This window comes from Schistocerca serialis, chromosome 9 (assembly GCF_023864345.2).
Source record: "Schistocerca serialis cubense isolate TAMUIC-IGC-003099 chromosome 9, iqSchSeri2.2, whole genome shotgun sequence".
Taxonomy (NCBI): Eukaryota; Metazoa; Arthropoda; class Insecta; order Orthoptera; family Acrididae; genus Schistocerca; species Schistocerca serialis.
Window position 1 is genome coordinate 93,829,888 of NC_064646.1, and position 22,244 is coordinate 93,852,131.

General features: G+C 43.2%; 1 protein-coding gene across 1 annotated transcript in view; it reads left to right on the forward strand.

The window, feature by feature from the left end:
* Nucleotides 1–22,244, forward strand: part of LOC126419083 (U-reduvitoxin-Pr21-like) — a 63,755-nt gene that overhangs the window by 9,726 nt on the left and 31,785 nt on the right. Inside the window, exons 2-3 of the mRNA XM_050086172.1 lie at nucleotides 9,419–9,529; nucleotides 19,425–19,583. Coding sequence (XP_049942129.1) covers nucleotides 9,419–9,529; nucleotides 19,425–19,583 — 270 coding nt within the window. The remainder of the gene's footprint in view (nucleotides 1–9,418; nucleotides 9,530–19,424; nucleotides 19,584–22,244) is intronic.

A 22,244-nucleotide genomic window follows, 5' to 3' on the forward strand; every position in this document is an offset into this window, starting at 1 on the left:
AAATCGACTCCCGTTTCTTCTTCTGTCACGTCCTCCCCCTCACAGGGCCCTCAGTGTACTCTCTCCACCAATCCGCTATCTGGTCTGCATTTAACATTGGAATTCGCATTGCGCTTTTAATGCTACCACCCTTGTTTTTAATTTCACAGAAGGTTGATTTGACATTTCTGTATGCAGTCAGTCCTTTCAACACTTCATTCTTTCTCGATTTATTCACATTTTTCATACAGCCATTTCGTCTTAGCTTCCCTGCACTTCCTATTAATTCATTCCTAAGCGATTGTATTTCTGTAGTTCTGAATTCCACTGAACATTTTTGTACTTCCTTCTTACGTCGATCAACTGAAATATTTCTTCTGTTACCCATTGCAGTTACTGTCTTTTTACCTTTCTTTTCAAATTCTGTGGTTGCCCTTTTTGGAAATATCCATTACGCTTCAACTGAACTGCCTACTGAGCTATTCCTTATCTCCGCAGCTCGTGGTCTCTCGGTTGCGTTTTCGCTTCCCGAGCACGGGATCCCGGCGGGGACAGGGATTTTCACCTGCCTCAGATGACTGGATGTTTATGTTCTCCTCATCATTTCATCATCAAGATTGGACTGAGCAAAGGTTGGGAATTTGTACGGGCGCTGATAACCACGCAGTTGAGCGCCCCACAATCCAAACAGCATCATCATCAGCATTATCTCAGAGGACTTCGAGCATATATCTTCATTCCGTAATACTTCGGTATTCCACTTCTTTGTGGATTTATTCTTCCTCACTAACCTCTTAAACTTCAGTCTACTCTTCATCACTACTAAACTGTAATCTGAATTTATACCTGCTCCAGGGTAAGCCTTAAAATCCAACATATGATTACCGGATCTTTGCCTGACCATGATGTAATGTAACTGAAATCTTCCAGTATCTCTTCCCACGTATACATCTTCCTCTTGTGTTTCTGGAACAGATTATTCGTTATTACTAGCTGAAATTTCTTTCATAACTCAATTAGTCAGCTTCCTTTGCCATTCCTAGTACCACGCCCATATCCTCCCTTAGCCCTTTCTTTTACTCTTTACCGTACAACTACATTCCAATCCCCCATGACTTACATTTCCATCTCCCTTTACATATTCAATTACCACTTTCATATTCATAATGAGCCCTACTCCCGTTACACTATTTTCTGCTGCTGTTGATGTTACCCTATACTCATCTGCGCACAAATCGTTGTCTTCTTTTAACGTTATCCTTTGGTTGGTTATTCAATCTTTTCGTCATGGTCACCTCCACCTGGGCAGGAGACTCCCGTCGTACTCAGCATGAGTAGCTAAAATTACGCACTGGCGATTATCCTTACCTCAAATAGTGCTACGTTGACGTTCTGAACATGTTTTCTGGATTTGATGAATGGAATTGGCTATTTTTAACCATGATTTTTCTTCTTTGTTACTGTTTATCAGTTTTTAAACGTAAATTCTACGTTGAGATGTGGTAGATGCAACATAGAAAAACAAGCAATGGTAGACAAGTCTTTCCGCAGGCTCGCCATTTGTAAACGCTCTTTTCCTTTAGTAAGGTGATAACATTGACTGCAGCGTATGCAAAAGGCAAAAGAGAGAAAGTGCGATTAAAACAATGAGGTGAAGGACGAAAATCGGCAAAGCCTCTGTAGTAGGGCTTTCTTTAACTCGGTGATGCGTGACCGTGGAAATATGATGAAATAGTTCTGTGCATCAGAATTAACTGTGGAATAAAATGACTCCCACAAATCGGCATCGGACTTCGTTATCATGCAACTGAAACGAAGATAGATTCATTTTCTGAAAGACACTGTGAGCACTCAAGACTGCGACAATGGCGGCCAGTCCATTGCATCACAGCAGATGAGGAAAAGGACTAAATTAAATAATGCAAATAAATAAATAAACAATCATATTAGTGTAAGTCAGCTTATTTAAAATAACATCATGAGACACCACCTCTTACTCTGTTCGTTCACTAGGACGGCTACGACAGAATAGAGTGCAAAGCAGTATTGAGACACTAGCAATTGTCCTAAAAATAAATTCGAGGGGAAAAAAAGCCGTAGGACATATATCTGACATAGGGAAGTTGTCTTGATAATGATAAATTATGGGATTACATAAGTAAATAAATGCAGAGGAATTTCAGTGTTTATTCGGATGCAGAAAATACAATATAAATACTATGCACATATTAAAAGAGTCGAACCGACCAGAACAGCAAGGGAAATTCAGTAGTTCGGCGACACCCGAAACAAAACTAAAATCAACAAAATAATGTTAAATATATCAGTATAAAAAGACGCGAAATGCTCGTTGGAAAAACGTTTACGCAGAAAATTCACTACTTGATTATTGCGGCACTACATCAACTCGAGAAGACCGGAACCACACCGTCAAAAGGTAGAAGCAAGTCTATCCTGAGGAAATGAGAGTGTATGGGCACGAATTAAGGCCCAAAGAAAATTCATAAATGACGTTTTTGGTATGTCGTATGGTACAATACTTTCCAAACGTTAATAACACGTACATACAAAAACTATACACTATCTTAAGAAATGGCCGATAAGGCTAATATTGTACATAAAAATTATAGACTGCTTCATTAAACGTACACGGACAGCCTTAAGTAATGCAAAACTGACCATTAAATGTTACCAGAGGTGGGTCCACCAGTATGATAGTAGGAGAGGAGTAATCTGCTGTCAACAGAGAAGCAGTGAAAGTAGAATGGATCGGCCGGGAGAGGTCAGTGACTCTGAACGTGAACCAGTCATGTGATGTCACTTGAGTAATAGATCCATCACGGACATGTCAGTCCTTCTAAAGCTGCCCCAGTCGACTGTTGGCAACGCGCCAGTGAAATACTCGTAGAAACACGGGAGTTCTGCTACAACTAAACGAAGATCAGATAGGTGTCATGCAGTGGCATACAGGGAACATCGAGCATGATGATTATAAAACAACCGCATGAAATGATCGGAAGGAGTCAGCCGTGAGTTGTGAAGAGCTATCAGCAATCACGCTAGCAGAATGACTGTGTGTATGTGTGTAGCAGTCCAGCTTGACAACGTTTCTACAGTCAGTGCTAAGCCGTTCTTGAGGTGGTGTAGAGAATCACTGGATAAAACTGATTCGGAGAAACGAATCGCGCACCCTTTACTCAGTGGCAGTTCGGTGGGAGGTTTTGGGTACACATTGCACTTAATAAAACGGTAAAGACGGAAGTTTGTGAACACAGTTGATAACATTGCGTGCTGCGTATAGCACCGAACCATTTTGGAGACGATTTTTCAGCATATGAGGCAAAGATTGGTGGTGAATGCAATTCCTGAAATCGACTGTGCCCGTAGTCACAGCCCGATCCCAATGGAACACTTTTGAGATGCAGCGGAACATGCATTTTCCTTAAAAACAGCCATCAAATACGCATTTTCTTGGGTTAAACTGTCAGCGTTAGAAATGGCATATGCTCTCCGTTTTTATTTAACGGTAACTTTTTTGAACAGAATGACGGAGTGGCTATGGGTAGTCCTTTATCACCCATAGTCGCCAGTTTATTTATGGAGGACTTCGAGGATATGGCATTGAGGACTGTTTTTATGGAAAACGGATACTCCGAGAAGCAGATTCGTCAGGCTGTGGAGTTTGCACCATCCCTGGAGGTGCATGAAGAGGAACATAGATCGGTGGCCTTTCTTCCTTTTGCTGGAGGCACATCGTTTAAGGAATTTTAACATTAAGAGTGTGCTCCGTCCACCTTCTAAGATCAGGGCGCTACTCGGCTCTGTGAAAGATGATTTGGGGCTTAGGAAACCCGGCGTATACAAAATTCCGTGTCAATGTGGGAAGGCTTACATTGGCCGTTCGATCCGCACAGTTCATGACGGGTGTGTGGAACATCGCCGTCTTACGGGGCTATAACAGCCGGGAAAATCGGCAGTAGCACAACACTGCTTAAATAAGGGACATAGTATGAAATTTGATGAAACTGTGGTAGTTGCCAGCATTTCCAGTTTTTGGAACAGTGTCTATAGAGAGGCGATTGAAATTAGGTTGGCGGATAATTTAATCAACAGAGACAATGGGTTTCTCTTAGCAAGACATGGAATCCTGTATTATCTCGTAACAAAATTGAACGTTCTTCGGTGTGGCCCTGAGTGCGATATGTCGTTGCCAGCAGTGTTCTACTAAGGGCGGCGCCACCTCCCTGTCTTAGAGGGCGGCAACCGTCATGGGCGGCTCATGCGTCGTGTACTGAACAGTGGCCTATATAGGACGTCCATTTGCAACCTGGCGTCAGTTCTCAGCGGGACATCGGCAGAAGCAGCATTCTACTGAAGATGGTGACCAGTTGGATCGCCGAAATATCGAGCCAAGTTGATTTTAGGATCCGGCAGAAAACCCGAAGAGACTTTCAAGACTTATTACGCCGGGAAAACCTACGTAGTCACATCAAGTCCCAATGATGTTTTACGTTATAATTGAGTATTAAAAGGCCACTAACTAGATAACATTCCATCAGAACTTCTAAAATCATTGGGGGAAGTGGCAACAAAACGACTATTCACGTTTGTGTGTAGAATATATGAGTCTGGCGATATACCACATGACTTTCGGAAAAGCATCATCCACACAATTCCGAAGACGGCAAGAGCTGACAAGTGCTAGAATTATCGCTCAATCAGCTTAACAGCTCATGCATCGAAGCTGCTTACAAGAATAATATACAGAAGAAAGGAAAAGAAAATTGAGAATGCGCTAGGTGACGATCAGTTTGGCTTTAGGAAAAGTAAAGAGACGAGAGAGGCAATTCTGACGTTATGGCTAATAATGGAAGCAAGGCTAAAGAAAAATCAAGACACCTTCATAGGATTTGTCGACCTGGAAAAAGCGTTCGACAATATAAAATGGTGTAAGCTGTTCGAGATTCTGAAAAAAGTAGGGGTAAGCTATAGGGAGAGACGGGTCATATACAATATGTACAACAACCAAGAGGGAATAATAAGAGTGGACGATCAAGAACAAAGTGCTCGTATTAAGAAGGGTGTAAGACAAGGCTGTAGCCTTTCGCCCATACTCTTCAATCTGTACATCGAGGAAGCAATGATGGAAATAAAAGAAAGGTTCAGGAGTGGAATTAAAATACAAGGTGAAAGGATATCAATGATACGATTCGCTGATGACATTGCTATCCTGAGTGAAAGTGAAGAAGAATTAAATGATCTGCTGAATGGAATGAACAGTCTAATGAGTACACAGTATGGTTTGAGAGTAAATCGGAGAAAGACGAAGGTAATGAGAAGTAGTAGAAATGAGAACAGCGAGAAACTTAACATCAGGATTGATGGTCACGAAGTCAGTGAAGTTAAGGAATTCTGCTACCTAGGCAGTAAAATAACCAAAGACGGACGGAGCAAAGAGGACATCAAAAGCAGACTCGCTATGGCAAAAAAGCCATTTCTGGCCAAGAGAAGTCTACTAATATCAAATACCGGCCTTAATTTGAGGAAGAAATTTCTGAGGATGTACGTCTGGAGTACAGCATTGTATGGTAGTGAAACATGGACTGTGGGAAAACCTGAACAGAAGAGAATCGAAGCATTTGAGATGTTGTGCTATAGACGAATGTTGAAAATTAGGTGGACTGGTAAGATAAGGAATGAGGAGGTTCTACGCAGAATCGGAGAGGAAAGGAATATGTGGAAAACACTGATAAGGAGAAGGGACAGGATGATAGGACGTCTGCTAAGACATGAGGGAATGACTTCCATGGTACTAGAGGGAGCTGTAGAGGGCAAAAACTGTAGAGGAAGACAGAGATTGGAAAACGTCAAACAAATAATTGAGGACGTAGGTTACAAGTTCTACTCTGAGATGAAGAGGTTAGCACAGGAAAGGAATTCGTGGCGGGCCGCATAAAACCAGACTGATGACCAAAAAAAAAAAAAAAAGGCCACTCCATTGATATTTTATCCAAAATAACATTAGTGTGTATAAAGGTAACTACACAGAAATTACCACTCATCTCGGTTAGCATATTAAAAGGGGTGATCACAAAGTTTCCATTTGAGGGCGTTGCTACAGCGTATACGCCTATGCGGGTATATAAGCGCGAACATGTAGGTGAGGGATTCGGGTGGCATTTAAGACGTTCCGACTTGCGGTGCGGTAAATGCAGAAACGTGAACTATGGCGATGTCACTACCAAATTTGTCCAAATAGGACCTATATGCTGTTATTCGCTCCTTGGCTGCCAAAGAACAAACATCCATTAGAGAAAGAAGAATATGTATGGAGCAGCAGGTTTGATGAAAACCTCCATTGTGCGCCACATTCTGTACTGGTTGTGATTCTACACAAGATCTCATAAGGCAGTCGTGATTCTACACAAGATCTCATAAGGCAGTCTCATCCATTACAACTCACGTCGGAGACACCTGAGTACCCACCCTGTAGTCCCGATTTTCCTCATGCGATTATCACATCATTGGAGTTGTAAAAAAGTTCTTCTTGGGTCAACGAGAGATTAGATTAGTTTTTCGTTCCATAAATCCGTCCTGAGGAGATCCTCGTGGATGTGGATAATGTCAATGTTTTCTTTTTTTCTAAGCTGAAATAACAATACTATTAGTATGAATATGTACAATACATCATTTGTTTCTATCAAAAACTTCGTCAATGGAGTAGAAGGAGATAGCCACTAGTATGTCTTTCAGGCTCCTTTTAAACTGATCTTTATTTGTAACTAAATTTCTTATGTTTGCTGGCAAATTATTGAAGATGAGTGTTCCTGAGTAGTTGACCCCTTTTTGAACTAAAGTAAGTGCTTGTAAGTCCTTGTGCAGATCATTTTTGTTCCTGGTATTGTATGTATGAATTGAGCTGTTTGTTGGAAAAAGAGATATATTATTTAGGACAAATTTCATTAAGGAGTAAATATACTGACAGGCAGTAGTCAGCATACCCAGTTCCTTGAAGAGGCTTTTACAGGACGTCCGTGAATTTACTCCACAAATAATACATATTACACGCTTTTGGACTCTGAAAACTTTTGTTTGACTTGAAGAGTTATCCCAAAATATTATACCATATGACATTATGGAATGAAAATAGCAAAGTATGCAAGCTTTTTCTTTTTTATGTCGCCTATGTCAGCTAACACTCGAATTGCAAATACAGATTTGTTAAGGCGTTTCTCCAGTTCTGTGGTGTGCTCCTGCCAACTGAATTTATTATCAAGTTGTAATCCCAGGAATTTAAGACTGTCAACCTCTTCTATCTGCTCTTCTTCATACTTTATGCATATGCTGGGTGGAAACCTCTTACAGGTTCTGAATTGCATATAGTGAGTCTTTTCGAAGTTTAATGTCAGTGAGTTGACTTTAAACCATTTATTAATATCCATGAAAATATCATTAGCAGATCTATCTAGAACTACACTCGACATACTATTTATTGCAATACTTGTGTCATCTGCAAACAAACCGAACTATGCTTCTGGCAGTGTAAGTGATGAGAGATCATTAATGTATACAAGAAGAAGCAATGGCCCTAAGATGGATCCTTGTGGGACACCACATCTAATTTCATCCCATTCTGATGGTGACTGATGTCTTAATTCACTAGTCCCTTGCACTGACACCTTTTGTTTCCTGTTAGCGAGGTATGATGTGAACAATTTTGCAGCACTGCCCGTGACACCATAATATTCTAATTTATTTAAAAGGATGTTGTGGTTCACACAACAAAATGCCTTTGACAAATCACAGAAAATACCCACTGCTTGTAATTTGTTATTTAATGAACTAAGTACATTTTCACTGTAGGTTTAAATAGCCTTCTCGATATCAGAACTCTTCAGAAATCCAAACTGTGTTCTTGATAATATGTTATTTGTGGGCAGATGGTTGAGAAGCTGCCTGTATATTACTTTTTCTAAATTTTTACGATTCCAGTCGCACGATGATGTGCAACAGGCGGTTGCGGACTTCTTTAAACAGCAGGATATTGTGTTCTACCAAACGAGTGTATCTTCAACCTGGTTGTGGGGTGATTGCCTCAGTGCTCAGGGCGATTTTATATGATTGGCTTACTGATTCGGGAGCGTACGGCATTCGAACGGAAACGTTTCGATCGCCCCTTGTAAAAGTTGCTTTGTTCCACACACTAAGCAGCCGTTTGCAGTGCAGCAGTTCACATTTCAGGCTGATGAATTGGATTTGGAATGGCGTACAGGCTATACTGATATCCAGAATAGGAAGAACAAACTGTATGGAATGCAACCTTTCGGTCCCTACAGGTCTAATGGGCTGCTGCGTTACATTTTTTCCCAATGCGCTGGGACTGCTAAGCTCCGTCAGTAAATCTACATCTACATCTACATTTATACTCCGCAAGCCACCCAACGGTGTGTGGCGGAGGGCACTTTACATGCCACTGTCATTACCTTCCTTTCCTGTTCCAGTCGCGTATGGTTCGCGAGAAGAACAACTGCCGGAAAGCCTCCGTGCGCGCTCGAATCTCTCTAATTTTACATTCGTGATTTCCTCTGGAGGTATAAGTAGGGGTAAGTAATATATTCGATACCTCATCCAGAAATGCACCCTCTCGAAACCTGGACAGCAAGCTACACCGCGATGCAGAGCTCCTCTCTTGGTGAGTCTGCCACTTGAGTTTGCTAAACATCTCCGTAACGCTATCACGCTTACCAAATAACCCTGTGACGAAACGTGCCGCTCTCCTTTGGATCTTCTCTATCTCCTCTGTCAACCCAACCTGGTATGGATCCCACACTGATGAGCAATACTCAAATATAGGTAGAACGAGTGTTTTGTAAGCCACCTCCTTTGTTGATGGACTACATTTTCTAAGGGCTCTCGCAATGAATCTCAACCTGGCACCCGCCTTACCAACAATTAATTTTATATGATGATTCCACTTCAAATTGTTCCATGAAGGTCTAAGAGATTTTTACCTCCTTCGCGGAGGATTGTGCACACGTTAAGGTGGCTGCACTGAAGGTGGTGGGTTGTTAGGGTTTTGCAGCCCTCATAGCTCCCCCTACCCCGTGGCCCTCTATATGGAGGGGGGGGGGGCTGGGGCCTTACATCGCACGCACCCCACAGCGCCCTCTGGCAGCAGCGCCAGCTTAGGAGTTAACTGAAAGGGTGAACAATCGCGAAGGAGGAGTAGATTAGTGTTTAACGTCCCGTCGACGACAAGGTCATTAGAGCCGGAGCACAAGCTCAGGTTAGGGAAGGATGGAGAGGAAAAACGGCCACGCCTTTCGATGATGGCCGGACATGGTTTGAACTGTCGTCCTCGCGAATGCGCGTCCAGTGTACAAACAACTGCGCTACCCTGCTCGATGTGAACAATCCTAACAATGATGTTGTTTTTCAGAATGTACTCCTGGCGAGACGAAGCAACTGGACTGCAACACATGCTTTTGCAGCGATTCTGGCGTCTGGGGATGCACGCTCATAGGGTGTCACACATATACTCTGCAGCCAGGTCTGTATCAGTGGCTTTACATCCCATGTGGCTCAACGACTTCGCTTTAAGTGGCAGTTTTGTGGTAAAAACTAAGCAGGTACGCCGGCCCTGGTGGCCGAGCGGTTCTAGACGCTACAGTCTGGAACCACGCGACCGCTACGGTCGGAGGTTCGAATCCTGCCTCGGGCATGGATGTGTGTGATGTCCTTAGGTGCCGGCCGCGGTGGTCTCGCGGTTCTAGGCGCGCAGTCCGGAACCGCGCGACTGCTACGGTCGCAGGTTCGAATCCTGCCTCGGGCATGGATGTGTGTGATGTCCTTAGGTCAGTTAGGTTTAAGTAGTTCTAAGTTCTAGGGGACTTATGACCACAGCTGTTGAGTCCCATAGCGCTCAGAGCCATTTTTTGTCCGTAACGCAGCAGCCCATTAGACCTGTAGGGACCGAAAGGTTGCATTCCATACAGTTTGTTCTTCCTATTCTGGATATCAGTATAGCCTGTACGCCATTCCAAATCCAATTCATCAGCCTGAAATGTGAACTGCTGCACTGCAAACGGCTGCTTAGTGTGTGGAACAAAGCAACTTTTACAAGGGGCGATCGAAACGTTTCCGTTCGAATGCCGTACGCTCCCGAATCAGTAAGCCAATCATATAAAATCGCCCTGAGCACTGAGGCAATCACCCCACAACCAGGTTGAAGATACACTCGTTTGGTAGAACACAATATCCTGCTGTTTAAAGAAGTCCGCAACCGCCTGTTGCACATCATCGTGCGACTGGAATCGTAAAAATTTAGAAAAAGTAATATACAGCCATTTTTTGTCCGTAGGTTAGTTAGGTTTAAGTAGTTCTAAATTCTAGGGGACTGATGACCTCAGAAGTCAAGTCCCAGAGCCATTTGACTAAGCAGGTACGGTCAAGTAATTCCGAATGTCCTGTATTTTCGTATCATTATACTTATATGTGAAACAATAGAAGGCAAAAATCCATCGACTGACTCAAACTTTTCGGACAGACGTAAAGCTTAACATTCTCTGTTTTTAAAATGGTTCAAGATATCGAAAAGATGTTTCCTGCAAATCACAGCACATGGAGGGTCATGTAACTCTATGGGGCAGTGCAATGGAAACGAGACACAGCAAAAAGTAAAGAAACTGTTTATTATTACAAAAGTAATCGCGATAATTGTTAATATATTTGTCCCATTGTGATACAAGATGATCAGTGTCTTCAGTGGAGCAATGTTCGGTGTCGTCAATGGAACCATGATTGCGGCCAAGCGTGAACCTCTTTGTCCGAAGCAAATCAGCGGCCACGAAAGTTTTTCTTCAGGGCTCCAAAATCGTAAAAACCTCAAGGGGAGAGATAGGAACTGTATGGACGATGTGTAAGAGCTTCCCAGAGAAGTTTCTGCAAAGTAGTCGACACAGCGAGACCTTCAGAGGTAGTGGTCCGGATTTCTGTACACACCGGTATCTCTAATACCCAGCAACACGTTCCCTTGCTCTGATGCATGCCTATAATCGTCGTGGCATACTATAGACAAGTTCATCAAGGCACTGTTGGTCCAGATTGTCCCACTCCTCAATGGCGATTCGGCGTAGATCTCTCACAACGTTTGGTGAGTCACGTAGTCCATAAATATCTCTTTTCAATGTACCCCACACATGTTCGATAGGGTTTATGTCTGGAGAACATGCTGGCCACTGGAGTCTAGCGATGTTGTTATCCTGAAGGAAGTTATTCATGAGATGTCCACGATAGGGGCGCGAATTGTCGTCCATGAAGACGAACGCCTCGCCAATATGCTGCCGATGTGGTTGCACTATCGGTCGGAGGATGGCACTCACCTACCGTACAGCTGTTACGGCGCCTTCCCTGACCACCAGCGGCGTACGTCGGCCCCACATAATGCCACCCCAAAACAGCAGGGAACTTCCACCTTGCTGCACTAGCTGGACAGTGTGTCTAACGCGTTCAGCCTGACCGGGTTGCCTCCACTCATCGGTGAAGGGAACGTGATGCCAATCCTGAGCGGTCCATTCGGCATGTTGTTGGGCCCATCTGTACAGCGCTACATGGTGTCGTGGTTGCAAAGATGGACGTCGCCATGGACGTCGAAAGTAAAGTTGCGCATCATGCAGCCTATTGCGCACAGTTTGAATCTTAACACGACGTCCTGTGGCTGCACGAAAAGCATTATTCAACATGGTGGCGTTGCTGTCAGCTCCGAGCCATAGTCGGTAGGTAGCGGTCATCCACTGCAGTAGTAGCCCTCAGACGGCCTGAGCGGGGCATGTCATCGACAGTTCCTTTCTCTCTGCTTCTCCTCCACGTCCGAATAACATCGCTTTGGTTCACTCCGAGACTACTGGACACTTTGGTTGTTGAGAGCCCTTCTTGGCACAAAGTAACAATGCGATCGAAACGCGGTATTGACCGTCTAGGCATGATTGAACTACAGACAACAGGAGCCGTGTACCTCCTTCCTGGTGGAATGACGAACTGATCGGCTGTCGGACCCCCTCTGCCTAATAGGCGCTGCTCATGTATGGTTGTTTACATCTTTGGGTGGGTTTAGTGACATCTCTCAACAATCAAAGGGTCTGGGTTCGTTATACAATATCCACAGTCAATGTCTATCTTCAGGAGTTCTGGGAACCGGGCTGATGCAAAACATTTTTTGATGTGTGTGATATCTGATCAGTTTTCCTCTCCTCAAACTGTACGAACCATGATCTTAGCGCGATGTGGTGGCTTGCTTACCTCAATGATGTTGATGTCGGTGATGGAGGTGCAGCCGCACTAGAGGAGGAGCCACCTATGGTTTGTGAAGAGGGGCAGCAGCCCTTCCAGTAGTAGCGGGGACAACGCTTTGGCTGACAGATTGAACTGCCTGTTTAACAATAGCCAATACTGTCCTATTCTGTTGGTACAGTGAATGTCTAAAAACAAGAGTAAATTGCAGCCATTATACTTGTTGTTGACATTAAGCTCTACAGTACGATTTAATGGCGTGGGCATCCTCTTGTGTAAAATTTTTTCACAGTAAAATTGTCTGGCGTTCAAACGTCCAAGTTGGAACTACTCAGGACAATGTTACCATCGGGAACTACCTCATATGGCGTTCTACGGGTTGGAAGGTTGGAAGGTGGAATGTTGGATTGTTCAGTCGAAGAGCTACGTGAGAGAGCCTGAAAAGAGAAACAGAAAGGCTGAAGCCAGATATGGTAGGGATTAGCAACGTGTGATGGCGGTTAGAGTAGGACTTCTGATCAGCTGAATGTGTTAACAACACAAAACTGTGGGTAACGCGGTGGATGATTAATGAATAAGAAAATAGTGATCAAGACTGAGTTACAATGAAAAATATAGGAGCCCGTTATCGTAGCCGATAGGAATAGGCTCGATCTGCCATAGTAGTAATGTACCTACTAACTACGCAGATGATGAAGATATTGGGAAATATATTATGAGTTAAAAGAAATTCTTCAGTTCATTAAAGAGGATGAAAATATAATTTTGATATAAGATGGAAATCGATAGTACAAGAAAGAAGTGAATTAAAAATTGTAGGCGAACATGAACTGACGGAAAGCAATGAAAGAAGCAGTCCCGTAGTAGAATTTCGCACACAACGTAACTTAACATATTCAAGATACCTGGAAACACCATATCGTTTCAGACAGATTACATCCTGATAAGACAGAAATTTCGCAACCAGATTTTAAACTGCGAAATGTTTCCGGTGGCAGATGTGGACACTCACGATAATTTATTCGTTACAAACAAGGCGTTCAAACCGAATACGTTACTAAAAAGTAATATCGACAGAAAATGCAAATTTATGAACAGGAAGTTTGTAGAACCTTGCATGTCCATAGGAAACATAAGAGTATATGCTGGCTACAGGAACATTTAAGAGACCTTTGCATAGAGATAAATAGATGTATGAACATTAAGACCCGGTACCTCTGAAAATGTGGAAGGCAGGTACTGAGAGGCATGAATATTATCGAACCTTCATTTTAATGAGCATCGTGCATATGTTGTTCGATCACTGGTTTCACGCAGCTCTTTTCGCCAGTCAATCCCGTAGAAGTCACTCTACCTCTGCATAACTGCTGTAGCCAACATCCATTTGATCCAGCCTAACGTATTCGACCCTTGGTCTACCTATACAATTTTTTACACCCCTCGCTCCTCTCCAGTGTAAAATAACGATTCCTTGAGACCACAGTAGCCTACGTGTTGCAGAACTCTCATTTTAGTCAGGTTGTATTAACCCCTTTTTCCACAGTGAATTTCGGTACCTCTTCATTACTTATTCGATTTACCCATTGAATCTCCAGCATTTCTCTGTATCTATTGTCTTCTTGCCTGACACTTCAGGAAAGGCTTCCTAGCATTTTAATTCATACTTCTCTTTTTCAGAAACGTTTTTCCTGAAATTACCTCCCTACTTCAACTGTCATCAGTTATTTCGGTGCTCGAACAGAAAAACTCATCTACTACTCATAGCGTCTCACTTCCTAATCTAACTGCCTCAGTATCTCCTGATATGATTCCGTTACATTCATTTTTTATTTTGTTGATATTCATCCAATAACCTCTTTTCAAGACACTACCCAGTTCCTATGACTGATTTTCCGAAGCTTCTGACCTCTCTGACAGAATTATAATGCCGTCAGCAGTATTGAAACTTTTTATTTCTTCTCCATTACCTTAATTCTCTTTCCAATTTCTCCTCGGTTTTCTTTACTTCTTGCTCAATGTACAGATTGAATAACGTCGCAGATAGGCTACAACCCTGCCTGAATCCCTTCTTGGGCACTGCTCCTCTTTAACTGCCGTCTGTTCACTGTGCAAGTTGTAGGTAATTTTCCGCCCAATTGCTTTATCCCTGCTGCCTTCTGCACTTCAAATAGTGAATTCTAGTAATTCTCTGAACTTCAGTCACCTTTCCAACTATCTCCTTCGTTACTTTCATAACATGCTCCAAAATTAGATAGAATAACGACTGCGATTTGCTACGATCATGTCTCACTCCCTTCTCAACCGCTGTATACCTTTCATGTCTTTCAGCTACTTGCAGTCTTGTTTCTATACAATTTACAGGTAATTATTCACGCCCTGTGTTTTATTCCTGCTACCTTCAGAATTTCAAAGACTTCTCTACAACTACAGTTTTTCTTGTCTTGAACCTATATTCTAAAGTACCATGCGGTTAAGTGATTTTCCTCGACGTCGTCCTCTACGTTTTTTCTTTTTTTTTTTTTTTTCATTCTCCTATAAAAAATTTTGTCAGTATTTTTCAAACATGACTTATTAAGCGGATAGTTCGGTAATATTGACACATGCCTTCTTAGAATTGAATAGTTTATATTTGAACACTGGATATTTCGCCTATATCAGATTCTTGCACATCAAGCAGAATAGTTTTGCCACTGCTAGCTCACCAAGGGATCGCTGTAATTCTGTTGTTATGTCGTCTTCCCCGGGGGGCCTTTTTCCGCATCGTCTCTGCCATACTCTTTTCACTCTTTCATAAGTCCGAATTCACCTTCATTTACTTACTCTCGAGTTTCTGTAATAGTATCTTCAAGTTCATTTCCTCTGCACAGTCCTTCTCTATATTCCTTCCTCTTCCCAGTTTCTCTTCCCCTACTTCGTACTAACATGCGTCCAGCCATCATGATTTAGGTTTGCTGGCGGTTCCCTAAATCTCCTAAGACAAATGCCGGGATAGTTCCTACAAAAGGGTACGACCGCTTTTCTCCTTCACATTCCCTAATCTGAGCTTGTGCTTCGTCTCTGGTGACCTTGCTGTCGACGAGACATTAAGCGCTAATCTCCTCCTCCTCCTCTCCCTCCTTCTCCCGTGTTCCTCTTTCCTTTGTACTAGCGGTATCTACGTCAGGTGCGCTCCTACACTCTCGCATTGGTCTTCTAGCCATATCTCCTTAGCGGTTTTTTACTTCATCTCAATTTCATTTTTTGACTTCTGTATCCTGTTTTGCCCTCTTTGAGCTTTTTTTTACATTTTCTCCTATTATTAGCAACAGCCAATATCTCGTGTCTTATCCAAGAATTTCTAATGGACCTTGGTTTTTTGCTTGCCTTTGTGGCCGAGCGGGTTCTAGGCGCTTCAGTCTGGAACTGCGCGACCGCTACTGTCGCAGGTTCGAATCCAGCCTCGGGCATGGATGTGTATGATGTCCTTAGGTTAGTTAGGTTTAAGTAGTTCGAAGTCTAGGGGACCGATGATCTCTGATGTTAAGTCCCATAGTACTCAGAGCACTATTTGACGATCTATAGCCTTCACTGTATCTTCTCTCTAAGATACTAATCAGTCTTTGATAATATTTCTTTCCTTGCTTCCGTCAGTCTCAGCCAAATGCTTCATTTGAAGTTTGAGTAAACTGTAATTCTCAATGTATTCAGTCCCCATCTACTTAATTTCCTACGCATTTTAATTAAAAGTCCATAACCAATAAATTGTGATTAGATACCACATCCACCCGTGAAAATCTTTTGAAGTTTAAAATATGTCTCCAAATTGTTAAGACGTGAAAAAACTGGTAGAACTTGACTTCGAGACAGATCAGTTGCACTTCTGAGAAAATGTAAAGACAGGTGGGGAATTACTGATCCTACAACCTTCTTAAAAAACAGGCCATGGAAAGCCAAACCTACATTTAAAGATGGAGATAAGGCTTTTGACACTATTGCTGGAATTTGAAAATCTGAAAGTAGCAGGGATCACACACAGGTAGAGATAGAGTAGTTTTATTCTTCAGTGGAGCACTCGTACAAGGATGCTGGACATGCTACGAATTACGATTTAAGAATTATACATATATATTATGAAGCGTCAAAGAAACTGGTATTGGCATGTGTATTCAAATACAGAGATATGTAAACAGTCGGCCGGCCGGTGTGGCCGAGCGGTTCTAGGAGCTTCAGTCTGAGACCGTACGACCGCTACGGTCGCAGGTTCGAATCCTGCCTCGGGCATGGATGTGTGTGATGTCCTTAGGTTAGTTAGGTTTAAGTAGTTCTAAGTTCTAGGGGACTGATGACCTCAGATGTTAAGTCCCATAGTGCTCAAAGCCATTTGAACCATTTATGTAAACAGTCACAATACGGTCGGCAACGCCTAGATAAGACAATAAGAGTCTGGCGCAGTTTTTACATCGGTTACTGCTGCTACAATGACAGGTTATCAAGATTCAGGTGAGTTTGAACGTGTTGTTACAGTCGGAGCATGAGCGATAGGACACAGCATCTCCGAGGTAGGGATGAAGTGGAGATTTTCCCTTACGATCATTTCACAGTTCTACCGTGAATATCAGGAATTTGGTAAAACATCAAATCGGTGACATCGCTGCGACCGGAAAACGATCCTGCAATAACGGGAAAAACGGCGACTGAAGAGAATCTTTCAACGTGACAGAAGTGCAGCCCTTCCAAAAATTGTTGCAGATTTTTGCCGATTTCAATGCTGGGCCATCAACAAGTGTCAGCATGCGAACCATTCAACGAAACATCATCGATATAGGCTTTCGAAGCCGAAGGCTGACTTGTGTGCCCTTGATGACTGCACGACACAAAGCTTTACGCCTCGCCTGGGCCCGTCAACACCGACATTGGACTGTTGGTGACTGGCAACATGTTGCCTGGTCGGAAGAGTATCGAGCAGATGGACGTGGACCCTGGATGCCAGCCGAGGGCTGTTCAAGCTGGTGGAGGCTCTATAATGGTACGGAGCGTGTGCAGTTGGAGTGATATGGGACCTCTGATATGTCTAGATACGACTCTGACAAATGAGACGTAGGTAATCATCCTGTCTGGTCACCTGCAACCATTCATATCCATTGTGCGTTGGGAAATTCCAGTAAGATAATGCGACACCCCACACGCCCATAATTGCTACACAGTGGCTCTGAGTTTAATACTCCATTGGCCACCAAACTCCCCAGACATGGCCATTATTGAGCATATCTGGAAATCCTTTCAACATGCTGTCCAGAAGAGATCTCCACCCCCTTGTACTCTTACGGACTTATGGACAGCCCTGCAGGATTCATGGTGTCAGTTCCCTCCAGCACCACTTCAAACATTAGTCGAGTCCATGCCACGTCGTGTTTCGGCACTTCTGCGTGCTCGCGGGGGCTCTACACGATATTACACAGGTGTTCCTTTAGCTCTTTCTTCAAAACTACCAAGGCACACCACGAATTTATATTAGTGTCAGTCGTAGGAAGGTATGCTAGTATGTGGGTTCATAGCCGCCAACTTTATTAGGAGAGTTCAACAAGGTTTTTTACTGAGACTAAACGACGCGTAGTATACAAATCCCATTGATGCATTATTGGTGACTCTACAAATATATCCGTTGGACTGAAATCAGCAACAGATGAGTCTTGTATTGTTTAGTGAAAGACAGTTTAATGTAAGTACAGAAAATACTTCGAACAGAGCCAAAACGAATAAGTAAATAAAGGATAGCGTTTTACAATTGTGATAGAATGAATGGGACACATCAGACTCTGTCAAGAAATACTATGAAATTCTTCTTAACATCAGGGAGACACGAAAACTTAGATTTCTTTGCCTATAGAACAGACTGATATGTTACCTGATATGTCATAGGCTGTATGCTACACATCTGTTAAAAACATAGATGAATGATAGTTGCACCTGTGGTAGTGTGGGCACTCAAGAGCACACATTGCAGGATTGTGCACACTATAGAGGTGCAGTGGGGTAATGGTTGGCAGTCATTAAGGATACTGCATCGCAAAAGAGCACTGTGGAATGGGTCGACCTGACGATTCTAGGAAGATCTGCAGCTACAGTGTCCAGAAAGGTCAACGCGGACTTCACAGGGCAGAGCGGTTTCATCCAGACGAGATAGCATTCTTTACAGATGGAGAGAATGCAATTGAGGTCGGCGACAACCGAATGAAACGGTTTTCAGGAATGTGAAAGCTTTTACGGAAACGGGTATTTAAAGAAGTAATAGATTGTCACTGTGGAAATGCTGCTTAGCTGTTGTCCTACACCCAACGAATCCATTCGGTAATGGCTGTTTACTGTGGTGGGTTGTGGGCTGATCCAGTAGCGGAAACAAATTGCCGTGACCCACCTCGCAGCCCCTTAAGCATAGTTTACCCGTTAGCCGCAGGTAGTAACCGGTACTGCTTATTCACAAGGCGAAGCCCTGACCTTTGCGTTCTTGTAACAAAATATGTCTTTCGATCACTGTGCTGTAATCATTTCGGCTGCAATGTTACTGGAAGGCGTGCGTGATATGGAGGTGACAGATATGAAGATAGAAGTAGCACCTCTGTGACACTGGCATCAGCGGCATCGTGATGAAGTAGACACAACAATATGGATATATCAGAATGTTCCCTATGAAGTGGGCAAAAATTGTATCGGTGTCCCTCATAGAATCAGAAATTCCCAACATTGATACTAGTAGCTGCGTAATTTGATAATATCATAGAGTTTTGCAGTGTTAGAAAGTAGAATTTTTTCGTATTTCCTTTTTTTTTTTTTTTTTTGTTGTACTAGTTCTCTTTTCTAGTATTCTTGAAAAATCAGAATTTTATGTCTTTGTAGTATTGTAAGCACCAGATAAGAATAGTGAATGTCTTTTATTCTGCACGAACATTTTTGGTTTATTTCAGCATTCGATATAACAGACTAATTATGAAGATCAAATAACTAGTAAATAAGTACCGATAATGTAAAAAATACTCCATTACCATATCAAAAATGGATCTAAGATTTATTTTGTTCGTTTTTTCTGTCCTATGTTGCAGCTCACGTCTCATGAACAGCTCTCGGCTGTAATTATACTCTATATGTCGACCTGTAGCTATCAGAAAGTTTTCTTCATCCAGCTCCGACACCTGGCGAGGAGGCAACCAGAGTGAGACGGTCTGAGGGACACTGCACGCCCAACACGACGTTCAAGAAGGAATGCAACACGTGCTCCTGCAACAGGGACGGCAGAGCGGCCGTCTGCACGCTCAAGGCCTGCCTCTCGCGCTCCAAGAGGGGTGAGTGTCTCACAGGGGCGTCTCGACAGCTAACGAGGTTGCCGCAGGTCTTACCTCTACACTCTGCGAAACGCTACCAAGGGCGATGTAGAGTATTTATTGAAGCCCGTATCACGGATTTTTTCCACCACCATGTACGTGAAGATGCCCACTGCTCATTTTCAAATTATTTTTAGTTCAGTTCCCTTCAAAGCAGAATCTTAGGAGTTGTATGCAACGCTTTCAGCTACACTATTGGCCTTTATAATTGCTACACCAAGAAGAAATGCATATGATAAACGGGTATTCGTTGGACAAATATATCATACTAGAACTGACATGTGATTACATTTTCACGCATTGTGGGTGCATAGATCCTGAGAAATCAGTACCCAGAACAACCACCTTTGGTCACAACAATGGCCTTGATACGCCTGGACATTGAGTCAAACAGAGCTTGGATGACGTGTACAAGTAAAGCTGCCCATGCAGCTTCAACACGATACCACAGTTCATCAAGAGTAGTGACTGGCGTATTGTGACGAACCAGTTGCTCGCCAACCATTGGCCAGACGTTTTCAATTGGTGAGAGATCTAGAGAACGTGCTGGCCATGGCAGCAGTCCAACATTTTCTATATCCAGAAAGGCCCGTACAGGACCTGCAACATGCCGTCGTGCATTATCCTGCTGAAACGTAGGGTTTCGCAGGGATAGAATGAAGGGTAGAGCCACTGGTCGTAACACATCTGAAATGTAACGTCCACTGTTGAAAGTGCCGTCAATGTGAACAAGATGTGACCGAGACTTGTAACCAATGGCACCCCATACCATCACGCTGGGTGATACGCCAGTATGGCGATGACGAATACACGCTTCCAATGTGCATTCACCGCGATGTCGCCAAACACGGATGTGACCATCATGATGCTGTAAACAGAGCCTGGATTCATCCGATAAAATGACGTTTTGCCATTCGGGCACCCAGGTTCGTCGTTGAGTACACCATCGCAAGCGCTCCTGTCTGTGATGCAGCGTCAAGGGTAACCGCAGCTATGGTCTCCTAGCTGATAGTCCATGCTGCTGCAAACGTCGTCGAACTGTTCGTGCAGATGGTTGTTGTCTTACAAACGTCCCCATCTGTTGACTCAGGAATCGAAACGTGGCTGCAAGATCCTCCACAGCCATGCGGATAAGATGCCTGTTATCTCGACATGCTGGTGATACGAGGCCGTTGGGATCCAGTACGTCGTTCCGCATTACCCTCCTGAACCCAACGATTCCATATTCTGCTAACAGTCATTGGATCTCGACCAACGCGAGCAGCAGTGTCGCGATACGTTAAACCGCAATCGCGATAGGCTACAATCCGACCTTTATCGAAGTCGGAAACGTGATTGTACGCATTTCTCCTCCTTACACGAGGCATCACAACAACGTTTCACGAGGCAACGCCGATCAACTGCTGTTTGTGAATGAGAAATCGGTTGGAAACTTTCCTCACGTCAGCACGTTGTAGGTGTCGCCACCGGCGCCAACCTTGTGTGAATGCTCTGAAAAGCTAATCATTTGCATATCACAGCATCTTCTTCCTGTCGGTTAAATTTCACGTCTGTAGTACGTCATCTTCGTGGTTTAGTAATTTTTATTGTCAGTAGTATATTTACCCATTCTTGGAAGCAGTGTTACAAATCCTCTGGTTGAATCGTGTTCAGATTTAGTTACGATTTCACTTTAATCTCTTGTACGGAGTCAACTTTCAACTTGATTTTCATTTCCAGGAAGACCAGAAATCGAAAGTGGCTAGATCAGGCGGGTAGGGGTTGGTATGAGACAGTTGTCATGGCTTTTTTCGCTCATTCCTTCACAATGAGCAAACAGTCTTTGTTCTCCCATCTCACAAGCCGTTTGCTTCAAAAAGCCTCCTCAAAACATTTTAGAAGAACTTCGCTGTGACTCACTGACTGACCACAGGGAAGAAATTCCTTAATGCCAAGTGCATGCATGTGAAAAAAATCGTAATATCCATTTCATTTTGTTAGGAATATGGTACGCGTTTTTAGGCCATGGAGAGGATGGTGTCTTTGTTTCATTACCATAACCACACGTCTGTGCTTGATCGGCAGCTATGACCCTGTGCCGGAAATTTCGACCACCTCGAACACTTGCTTGCAGTTCACACCTAAAACCAAGAGTCTCATTCTTCATCGTTGAAAAGAGGAGAAACAGACGTCACTGCAGTTCTTCAGTTTAATTCATTAGATAGAATGTGTTGACATGTACTGTTTATAATTCCAACAATTTCACAAATGTTACTTACCGATTGTCTGCACTCCGTCCCTTTGTGTCAGTCACTTTAAGCACTTTCACGATTGTTTATCGAGTTGTATATGGTTACGGTTCACCCTAGATCTTATCATCCTCCACAGGCTCCTAACCATCTTCAAATCGCTTAAACCACTCAAATGTACTTGCTTAGCTCAAATCTTGATCACCGAAAACCTCTCTTAGCACACGCTGGGTATCAGCTCAGCTCTGCGCAGCTTAAAAGAAAACTTATTGCACATCATTTGTCCCTTCAAGTCAGCCAGTTCGAATTTCGCAGACACGATACGATACAATGTTAAGGAATCAGGAACAAACATCACACCAATGCACACACCATGATGCCGTGTGGCAGACTA